Consider the following 11,755-nt stretch of genomic DNA (forward strand, 5'->3'; position numbering starts at 1 on the left):
CACTCAGTCTAGTGATTACTAAGTAGGAGCTCAGTTAAGAGTTGGGTGAGTAAATGGCTGGAAGCGTGGGGGATCTAGGGAAGAAGGTGTGAACAGATGAGCTAGAGGCAGCCTAGCTTCTGTTTTCTAAGTAATTTCAAAACTAAAGGGGAAGGCATCACTTTTGTCTTTTAAAGATTCCTAAGAATGGAGAGAATATATCCTCTGCCCTGGCTAGTTAGAGAGTTTTAATCTGTAGTTGAGAATTCTTCCCATTTACCACCCGGTACCCCCATTCACAAAAATAAATAAATAGAATATAAGGGCCATTTTTGCAGTTTGGGAATAGATACTTATCTCCATAGCTCCTTCCAGCATTACGAACTCATGAACATCTGCATTCTGCCTGGCGTGAGCAAACGTTTCTGGGAGAGATTCTTAACTTCTCAGAACCTTTGGGTTTTGACCTCCACTCCACTCCAGTCCCTGTGGCCACCAGAAATACTCCCACACATTTCCAGATGTCCCTAGTAGTAAGAGAACACACGGGTCTGGCCCCCCCACCCCCATGCCCTATACTCCAGGCCATGCTCACTCTTAAGGTTCAGCTTGGTATGGTGGTGGAGGTGGGTTGTTTGGAGATTATACATGATTAAGCAGTGGTGTTCTTTAAAGGTAATAATATTTTGAGACCAAGAAGCATACACCTGGTTTTTTGTGTTTTTGAGTAGATCTTTGAAAAGTAATATAGTTACTGCCATTTTTCTGTCCCTCCTTCTGCTAAAACCCATGTTTTCTGTTTCTCTTGCAGAGCATGCTTGAGAAGGGAGGATAAAGTCAACTTTTAGAACAAGCAGAACTCCTCAACGTTAATTCCAGAGGCGGAACATTTTTTTTTCCTAGTGAGAAAGTAACCATTTAAAGAGAAGACAATTAAAGAGAAGCACCAGAGAGCAGATTCAGCCGGGCACATCCCAGTTTGAGTAGCTGCAGTGCGAAAAGCCGAGGCCTAGATCAGGTATCTGCCAGCAAGGACACTGCAGTGTTAGTCAACCCATTTATGACCATTAAAAGAGAAAGGCACCCCTCTCCACCTTTTTAACTTTCTATTCTTATCAGGCTCCATGGTTTGGGGANGCGCCAAACCTCCCTCTCTGCCCAGCGGTGCTGGGTGGAATTGTCTAGGCTGTGGCATGTTGTTTTTCTCTTGTTCTTTTCTCCCCTGACTATATAAGAGCTACTTCATTTTAACTTATTATAGTGATCATGTAAGGAAGACAAAAAGGAAAGAAAAATGTACCTCTTTTACTGGAATAATGTTTATGATTACAAGTGAAATAAGGCATTTTTTATCCACATAAAGGCAACCTTGGCTTATACAACCTCTTCTCGATCATGAATACTGACATCTTTACTTCATTCACTATCAATAATAAATATATTTTCCGACGAAGACCGGCATTGTAGCCTGGGGCCTCGCGTATTCCTTTCATTGGGTTAGATGCTTATGCATAAGGGAATTGAGCTGATTTATATTGTTATTAATTTGCATTTGTGCTGTACCTTTCCTCTAAAAAGCTCCAAAGCACTTTGCAGAGCCTCAGACAGTCCAGAGATTCTTCTAACTTGCCTCACAGCGAGGTAGGATTTAGTAAGATCTTTACAAATTGCATGACCCTTCCTGTCTTTGGGATGACTTAACTCACCCCACCTGGGGCAAGATAGGCTTGGTTACTAACGACCCTGCAATACTATGAAAATGTTAAAAAAAAGAAAAAAACAGAAAAAAAAGACCTTGCAGTTTTTCCTTTTTCCAATTTCATTGAAACTTCTTGATTATAACTCCTTTTTCTACCAGAGGATTGGTGCTTCAGCCCTGGATTTGGGTAAGTTGGAAGTTAGTTTTCACACTGAAGCATTCTAACGGGAAGGTCCTTCTGGGATTCGTATGGAGAAGAAAATGCAGTGCTCTGTGAGGTCATCTAAGCATCTTTTGTCATGTGGAAGTTTTATTCCATTTTTATTTTGATACAGAAAGAGAATTTAGCAAAATGAATGAGAATACAGACTCAGGAAGAAGTATCCGTATTCAGACGGTGGCTCTGCTTTTTACCACTGTGGGACTAACAGGTCACCTAACTGTATGGATCCTCTGATTCTTCAACTCAAACAGACGGGAAATTGAAGACCCTGCCTCTTAGGCTTCTGGTTGAAGAGTCCGAGTGCTTTCCACATACGTTCAGTTAGGCCCAGTATATGTTGTTGTTGGTTTGTGTGATTATTCAGTAAACTGGTATTTGGAGTTGGGGCATGGAAAGAATATTCACATGTGCCCAGATTACCTTTTTTTACTTAGAGGAAGTCAGGATGAACTTGTGTTGGGAAATTTCAACATATTCCCATATATGTAAGCGTGGTTTCTTAATTAGTCTTAATTCTCGAGTTGCCTCCATTTGAATGGCATCTTCGTGTACCTTTATGAACACACCTGTGGGCTTGATGTTGATTATGAGTGATGTTGGTGACTCTCCTACCATAATCACTGAGAGGCTTTGTGATTACTATATAATGAAGGTTTTGGGGTGTTTTTTGTTTTTTTGTCTTTTTGTTTTTGTTTTTTGCTTTTTTAATGATGCAAAGTAAGCTGAACTCACTTAAGTGCAACTGAAGGAAGCATGGGTAACTTGAGCAGCACATTTGGCCACTGTCAGGATGGGATCCAGGTAACTGCCTGGGAAAAATAATAGGTACACAAAAACAAGTGTTTATGCGGTGACTTGCTGTCATGTTTGCAAATCAGCTAACTCACAAATTCCCTCCTATACTGTTTTGTTTTGCAATTGAGAGCCAAGAACTTGGCATATCCCCGGCTAGCAGCCTTGTCTCTGGCAGAGAAATGCAGCACTGAAGAATCCAGCATTTCAAGCTGGTTAAATACAATCTGAATAGGAGGGTGATTTGTCAGATTATTAATTTATTATTCTGATAAACATGCTGGTACAAGGGGGAAAGATACCACTTTGGGGGAAATAAAAGAGATGGTGCCTTTTCTGCACCTTTGGGGAGCTCCCTGCTGATTGCATCACAGCTCCATTCAGGTCACTGTTGACTTTAGGACAGCTGCCGGGGAAGAATGTTGTGATTTATGAGCATCATGGGAGTGACATGCTCCAGTCAGTTTCTCCATTAGGTAGAGCACCTTGAACCACAGTAGATGAGCTCTCAAACCAAGAAGAACAGAGAATCCCAAAAGATAGTCACACTAAGCAAATGTCTTCTAGAAGACAGCTGGGTCAGACCAGTACAAAGTCCTCTCTTAGAAGAGTTAGTAATTTATTACAGAAAACTTGCCAACATGTTAGTCTAAAAAAAAATTATTAGCTAATTATCATTAATAGCAAATGTGAACTGCTAAAAGCCAGATGCTTGTGGTCAACCGACGAGACTCCATAGCAGCTCTGAGTTGTATTTTGCTTAGAACTGAGCAAGCAGCCAGATGGCCTTAGTTTCTCTGGCTTAGGAGCTAGGAACCTGTGGTTCTTAGCTTGATGTCTTTCAGCCCACGTGTATAATTGCTTTTGCCAGAAACTCACAGAGTAATTCTCTTTTCCCCATTTCAGTGAGCTGTTGAAGCTGACCCTTTCAAGATTTAAGAATTAGAACAGATAGAACAGACGAAGAACAATTGAAAGGGTAGCAGTAACTTACTATGATTCAGACCAAGTGAACTGAAAACCAGGAGTCTGTTTTGAGTTCATATTCTTGAAAAGCTAATACTTTTTTGAGAGAGAGAGAGTGAGTGTGCGAGTTGGGGAGAGGCAGTTGGGCAGAGGGAGAGACACACACACAGAGAGAGAGAGAGAGAGAGAGAGAGAGAGAGAGAGAGATCTCAAGCAGGCTCTGCCCTCACCATGTATGTAGCCCAACGTGGAGCTCGATCTCACAACCCTGGGATCATGACCTGAGCCAAAATCAAAAGTCAGGTGCTCAACTGATTGAGCCACCCAGGCACACCTAAACACTAATGCTTTGAATAAATTAGTTCATAGCCCATTCTCTCTCTGCCACTGATCCCCTACTCCCCGGGTCTTCATTCATTTCTCTGCTTGCCCTCCTCTGTCTTTTCCGTCTGTGTCTCCTCTTCTAGCTTCTCTTATCTCTTTAAACTTTTCTCACCCTACTTGGCCTTTCAGGTCCAGCTCTTGGGAGGTGTTATTATGTATGCCGAGGCATTATCTTGGGTGCAGAGTCTTGGGCTTTTACTCTGGTTCTGCCATTCTTGCAAGTAATTTCTCAGGTTTCTCACTGTTCTCTCTTTCTCTTTCTCTCCCCCCCGCCCCCCGCCCCNAAAGTCGTCATCCAAATCAAATCTTCCACTTTTCCTAGCAGTTGTCTTGAACCTTCCAAATAGACTTGTAGCCTTATTATTGTTTCTAAGTAAGCTTGATGCCCAATGTGGGGCTCAAACTCATGACCTTGAAGATCAAAAGTCATGTGCTTTAATGTCTGAGTCAGCCAGGTGCCCTAGACCCACAGCTTTCTTTGGACCATGATAATAAACCCTGTATTTATGAAATAGTCCAATATTAAACCCAGTTTATTTATTTAGTTTTAATGTTTATTTTGAGAGAGTGTACATGTACATGAATAGGGGAGGGGGAGAGAAAGAGAGAGACAGAGAGAGAGAGAATCCCAAGCAGGCCCCATGCTGTCAGCCCAGAGCCTGACACATTGCTTGAACTCACAAACTGTGAGATCAAGACCTGAGTCAAAATCAAGAGTTGGACACTTAACCAACTGAGCCACCCAGGCACCCCAAGCCCAGTTTAGATTCAAAACATACGGTCACCATAATTATGCCTTTTCAGTTAAGTTAACTGGAACTGTTAAGTTCCTAGAAGTCCCTCAAAGCAAGTCCACCCCAGGTGGGAAATTAATGAAATCCCTCAAACCTCTTGAAGTGAGTGTGACTGGGCGAGGCCTCCATACACTTCAGAGAGTTTCCCATGGCAGAAAAGCTGGACTTCCCTCCCATTTGTGCCTACATGGTCTCCCCGCTCCCTTTCGTGGGAAGATCCTTACTGGGCTATGGTCGCTGTCGCTTGGCTGAGGGAGCAGTGTGCTTTGAATATAACCATGTCTTCAAAGTAAGTTACATTTCCATAATGGCTTTTAAATGCAAATGTGGAAACTAGAGGTCAATGGCCAAGTGGTAGGGTATCTACGGCTCTGCTCTGGCTATGCCTCTCCTTCCTAGACTTCGTCCTGGCACAGGTAACAGCCGACCAGGAGCCTCCTACAGTCCCCTTCCCTGTCAGGCCTGCCCGCTGCCGCTCAGTTCTCCTCAGTGCCCGCAGCACAGGTTGCTAGCCTGTGCTCACTCTGTCTCCCCTCCCTGGCAAATACATGAAATAGGGGTTGAGGGCCAGGTGACTGGGCCCAGCCGTTCATTATCCGCCTGTGCAGCCCAAGGTAAAACCGTTTTCTTCATTTCATGGCCACAGGCTGCTTTCCTCAGTCAGCGTCAAACCAGAAACCAAATGCCAGCCTGCAGGTTTTAGCTTTGCTTTGCCTCTCCCTGAGGTAATGTAACGGACACCCTAGTCTCAGAAACTTGTCCACAAAGTCACTGAAAATACTACTCCACGTAGAGTCAACGTGGCCACGTCATCATATTTTGAGATTGGGAGACAGGCCACAGAGCAAGCACCCGCAACTCTGCCTTAGCCGAGGGCGAACAGGATGGCCGCTCACCTGCTGGTGCGCGTTTAGTTTGAATTCCCTTGGTGTTCTTAAAATGCCTTTGCAGCAGCCCCGTGTTCAGTGTGAACCCCAAGTAAAAGAGCCCACACTCCTCACTCTTGGTGTATAACACAGCACTTGGAAATCTCACTAGCTAAGGCAGAAGGTGATTTTCTCCTGTTAGAAATGAATTTATCAGTGAAGTTAGAAAGATGTTATTGTATAGAAGCAGAAGAGGAGTTGCAGGTCCCCACTGAGTGACACTCTTCAGGAGCATCAGAAGTCCCTGTCCTGAGTTTGTGTAACCACTTACAGCTTCCTCCTCAGCATAGGAGTGGCTTGTTACCAGCCTGCGGATCTACTTGCACCACTCTGCTCACCGCTCCTGCATTCTCCTACACCTGGGAGAGGTGGCTTTCAGCCACAGCGCCGTACCACACTGGCATTGCCTGAATCATCTGCACACTGATGCAGCAGGGCCTACCTTTGTGCCCTAGGCACTGTCCCCCAAGTCGGGGATCCAGGGATCAACAAGATAGAGAAGGTCCTGGCCTCTCATAGTTTATACTGGGTGGGGGTGGGAGAAGTGAACAATAAACCTAATGGCTGGGCAAGGACTAGAAGAGTTCAGGGAGAGGGAAGAGGGAGGGAAGAGGAGGCTTTTATGTAAGCTTGAGTGTGAAGATAGCTGGAAGGAGGTGGCTGCAGATCCTTGAATGTAGTGAGAAGTGCACTCCGAGCTGGGGAGAATGGTAAGCCCAAAAGACCCGAGGTAAGAAAAGTTTGGTGTGTTAGGGGAACAGAAAAGGGGTCCTTGTGGCTTGAGTGGAGTGAAAAAGGCCAATAGTATTAGGAGACAAGTTCAGAGAGGTAGGCAGGGTCCAAAGAGGTGGGGCCTCTTTGTCCATCGTCAGGAGTAAGTCTTATTCTTAGCATTAGAAGGTTTGTTGCAGGGCCATCATTGACCTGATTTATATTCCCAGAGGATCACTCTGGCTGCTATGTCAAGAACTGTCTGAAATTTGGGTAAAATGGAAGCCAAGAGAACATTAGGAGGTGATTGCATTAATGTTGGGAGCAAAAAGTGCTGACTTAGACTAGAGTGGTAGCAGTGGAGAAAGTGAGAAGTCCTCAGATTTTGAACATCTTGAACATCTATAGATAAAAGTAGACCCAGTAAGACAATTGTTTAGATGGAACGGTGTGAAGGAAAGAGGAATAGTGTAAGAACCCCAAGATTTGCCTGAGCAACGAACTGAATGGTGGTACCATTTCCTGGGATGGAGGCACAATACTAGCAAGATATGGGAGGGGGCAGGAGTCAAGGGTTCAATTTTGATCATGTTACATTTAACATGTAAATTGCAGTTACTAGTAGAAATGCTGAGTATGCTGTTTGGTTAACACTGGGACTAGTTAGAAGTTGGAGGAATCAGTGTGGACATGATACAGAGCCTTGGCACTGATTATGCTCACCTAGGGAGTGAACAGAGGACTTAGCTTCATGGTTCTCAGGAGAGAAGTGAGCAGAGGAAAGGTGATTGGCTACTGAGGTAGGGGACAAACCAAGGCCAACTTAAAGGCCAAGGGAAAAAGGTGTTCAAAGGGAATGCCCAGCTGTGTTAAAAGCTGCCGATGGATTGAATGAAAGACACAATTAGCCAGTGGACTCAGCAACATGAAGGTTGCTTGACAAGAGCCATTTTGGTGACTTAGGTAATGAAAGCCTGGTCCAGGGGGTTGAGGAAAGAATGGGTTTGGGAAGTGTAGACAGGAGAGGCAGTACTATTGAGAAGTTTTACTAAAAGGAGAAGTAGGTGGAAGAGCTGTGAGGTTCTAGGGAGCTTTCATTTTAAGACAAGGAAGGCTTGTATGCCCATTTTGTATGCCAATGGAAATAACCAGAAAGAGAAGAGAAATTCAGTGAAGTGTTTCTGAGCAAGCAGGCCATGAGGTGGGGATCCAGCCTTAGATGGACACAGTTTGTCCATTGTGATAGGAGAGACGATTGAGTTCATGAATATAGATGCAGACAGTCTATGGATTTGGTCATGAGGATTAAGTCATTTCCTTCTGATGGCTTCTATTTTCTGATGAGCCATGAGGAGTGTCTCAAGTTAATGTTCACTAGTAATAATTAAAATAGCTGAACGCTTTCCCTTCTCTCTGCCTTTTCTTCCTTCCTGAATAATTCAGTCCAAAAAGCATTAGATGGGGTCTTACAAGAAAGGCTTCCATGCTGGAGGTTGTGGTGATGGTGGCCCAGATTGGGGTGCCTGAGCAGAGTGAGGAAGAGTGTTCATTCCTGGTAAGGGAACTTTACAGTGTGATGTCAGAGCCTGAATGATTGGAGGTGTGATTGGAGGTGGGTGGCTGTATTAGTAGGGGAAGAATGGAGGCAGTAGCAAAGGAAAGTGGTTACATATAGAGGATACTGATCTAATAAATATATTGAATGAAGATGATGGGAGCCAACTTCGTACTGTCAGATGAAGGAGTTACAAATATGGAAAAGGAAAAAATTAAGACAAACTCTGTGGTTGTGGTTTGGAATTAGAGATATTGATGTGATTGTGGTTTTAAATATATGTGGGTATAAAATAAGTATAGCTATGAATATGTGTGCATATTTATATATACATATTCACATCATTGCATATATAAGTACATATATACGAATTTATATTTTATGTATATTCATATGAATATTCATATATATTCCTTACCTTTGTCCCTGAGAAGACTGGGAAGCAACAGCATCCTAATAGTAATGAATATCCCAGATGCCCAGATCTTGGTTTCTAAGTACTGTTTCCTATGAAAAGGAGCCATATCTTCTTGAAGAAATGACTAACTCCAGGGCTGGGGCAGGGAAAATACAAGATGGGAACATATCAAAAAGGGCAGAGCTAACTGGGAGGGGATATCATTGTTCATAAGTGGGACAGTTTAAGCATCAAAATAAATATTGAGAGTAATCCTTGGATTAACATGGGTAGGCAGGGTTCATACAGATACATAAATAAATGGATGAACAGACAAGGAAAAGGGAACACTTCTTCCTTAGGGTAGAATGTAAACTAATAGAAAGAAATGATTGTATTATAAAATCATCACTAGACAACCATTTTAGTAATACTTCACCCAAGAAACGTCAATGGACATTAACACTAGGGGTGAAAGCTTTTTTAAGGAACATGGTCTCAAATTGATGCCCAACTTTTTACAAAAGTAAAAGGAGTAACCTTGCAGTAAAGAAACCTGACATTAACCTTAATTGAGTGACCAACATCCGATTCCAGGAATGGGTCAAATCAAGATATGATGAGATGGAGTGAGACAAACAAAGCAACATCACCTCTGTGATATTCCCACCAAGTGTACAGCCTGATCCAGTCACGAGGAAATAGCAGACAGACTCAAAGGGAGGGACAGTATGCAAAAGGCCTCCAAGGTGTCAGAATTCCGAAAACTGAGAAAACAACTGAAGAACTATTCCAAATTTAAGGAAACAAAAGAGACACAATAATAACTAAATATAGTATGAGATCGTAGACTGGACCTTTTTGCTGTAAAAACCATTGTTGGGATACTTGGCAGATCTTGCGCAGAGACTGGACTATGGATTAGATGATAGTAATGTGACTTTGTTCCTTTTTTTTTTTTTTTTGGATGATCATATGATGGTTATATAGGAGACTATTCTTATTTTGGGTACTTGGGGTATTGGGGCCACATCTCAGCAACTCACCCTCAAGTCGTTCAGGGGAAAAAAAGTTATTTGTACTATTCTCGAAACTTCTAGAAGTTTGAAATTTGTTTCAAAATCAAAAAGAATTATAAAGTAGCCATGGGTGAAGAGATTTATTTTAAAAAATTTTAAAAACGGATAGCTAAGAACTTCTTGAAGAACTAGATAGGAGGACTTCCTGTACAAGAGTCATTATCAAGTTAGACTAATGAAGAGACCTTGGACAGATTAGTGGAACACCATAAGATGTCCACAAACAGAATGGGGCATAAGGTGAATGCTTGGTTTATATCCAGGGTGATACTGCAGGCCAGAGGGGAAGGACTGGTCTTTAAAACACATAACACCTCACACCTATTAGAATGACTATTATAAAAAAAAAAAAAAAAAAAAAGACAACAAGCATTAGTGAGGATGTGGAGAAAAGGATACCCTTGTGCACCGTTGGTGGGGATGTAAGTTGGTGCGCCCACTATTGAAAATAGTATGGAAAGTCCTCAAAAAATTATAAATAGAACTGCCATATGATCCAGAAATTCCACATTTGAGTATTAACTGAAGAAAATGAAAGCACTAACTCAAAAAGATAATATACACCCATGTTCATTGCAGCATTATTTACCACAGTTATTAACCATAATAACCAAGATAGAGTAGCGACCTGTGTCCATCAACAGATGAACGGATGAAGAAAAGATCTATGTATATACACACACAATGGGATATTATTCAACCATAAAAGAGAAGGCAATCCTGCCACTTGTGACAACATGAATGGCCCTCGAGGGCATTATGTTAATCAGAGAAAGATGTGTACTGTATGATCTCTCTTATATGTGGAATCTTAAACCCAAGCTCATGGATACAGAGAACAGATTGGTGGTTGCAAGAGGTGCGGGAGGAGGGATGGGCAAATGCGTGAAGGTGGTCAAGGTAGAAGCTTTCCAGCTATAAAATAAAGCACGAGAATGTAATATACAGCATGGTGATTATATTTAATCATATTGTCTATTTGATAGTTACTAAGACAGTAGATCTTAAAAGTTCTCATCACAAAAAAATGTGTAACTGTGGTGATGGATATTAGACTTATTGTGGTGACCTTTTCACAGTATATACAAATGCTGAATCATTGAATGATTATAACGTTATATATCAATCGTATCTCAATAAAAATATATATAGTGCTGGCTCAATTTGATAACCACATGGAACAGAAAAGAAACTGGACCCTACTTCATTCCATACTCAGAAGTCAATTTTCATTGGAGTGTTGTTTAAACGAGTAAGTAAAACACTAACACTTCTAGAATACAATGTAGAAGAATAGCTTTGTGACCTCAGCAAAAGGAAATATTTCTTAAACAGGATATAAAAAAACAACATCATAAGAGAGAAGGTTGATAAATTGGATCACTTCAAAATTAAGAATTTCTCTTCACCAAGACACCATGAAGAAAGTGAAAAAGGCAGGCCTTGAGAGAGAAGATACTTGTGATAAGCCAACAGAGGGTTCATATCCAGACTATATACAAATCAGTAAGAAAAAGTCAACTGAACAGAAAAATGAGCAAGAGACTAAAATAAGCACTTCGCAGAAAGTAAATATCTAAATGGCCAATAAGCATATGAAATGTACTCAACAGCATTACTAATTAGGGAAATGCAAATTAAATTCACAATGAGATGCCACCATTTACCACCAGAAGGGCAAAAACTTAAAAACATGGAAAATATGGAGTGTTGACAAGGACGTGAAGCAACTAGCTTCTAATACATTGCTGGTACGACTGCAAATTGGTACCGCCAGTTTGAGAAATGATTTGGCATTATCTCTTAAAGCTGAACATACTGCCTTCGTTATAACAAAACTGCTCTAGAGGACTGGCTTTTAACATCAGAACAGAACAACAGAAATTTCCTTCTCACAGTTCTGGGTTCTGGGTCTGGGAATTCCAAGATGAAGGTGCTAGCAGATCTGGTATCTGGTGCAGACATGCTCCTGGTTCTTGATGGCCATTTTCTCCCTGTACCCTCTGGTGGCAAAAGGGGCAAGGGGGCTCTGCGAGGTCTTTTTTATAAGGGCACTAATCCCATTCATAGGTGATCCACCCCCATGACCTGATCGCCTCCCCGAGATACCACTTCCACACCAAGGATTAGGTTTCAACACTGGATTTTGGGAGGGCACACATTCATTCTCTAGCACAAACCCAAAACTGATGACCCAGCAATACCATTCCTAAGTCCATCCCAGAGAACATCCAATAGCATTCATAATAG

At 42.0% G+C, this 11,755-nt stretch overlaps 1 protein-coding gene across 3 annotated transcripts in view; it reads left to right on the plus strand.

Moving 5' to 3' along the window:
- CHCHD3 (coiled-coil-helix-coiled-coil-helix domain containing 3) overlaps window positions 1-1,070 on the plus strand; it is a 269,412-nt gene extending 268,342 nt beyond the window's left edge. For all 3 annotated transcript variants that reach the window (XM_077770788.1, XM_077770791.1, XM_077770790.1), the window contains one exon: window positions 791-1,070. Coding sequence is in view for 1 of the 3 variants with exons in the window: in XM_077770791.1 (XP_077626917.1) it covers window positions 791-814 (24 nt within the window). In the remaining 2 variants the exon portion in view is untranslated. The remainder of the gene's footprint in view (window positions 1-790) is intronic.
- Window positions 1,071-11,755: the final 10,685 nt, after the last annotated feature.

This window comes from Crocuta crocuta, unplaced genomic scaffold, assembly GCF_008692635.1.
Source record: "Crocuta crocuta isolate KB4526 unplaced genomic scaffold, BGI_CrCroc_1.0 scaffold266, whole genome shotgun sequence".
NCBI classification, from domain to species: domain Eukaryota; kingdom Metazoa; phylum Chordata; class Mammalia; order Carnivora; family Hyaenidae; genus Crocuta; species Crocuta crocuta.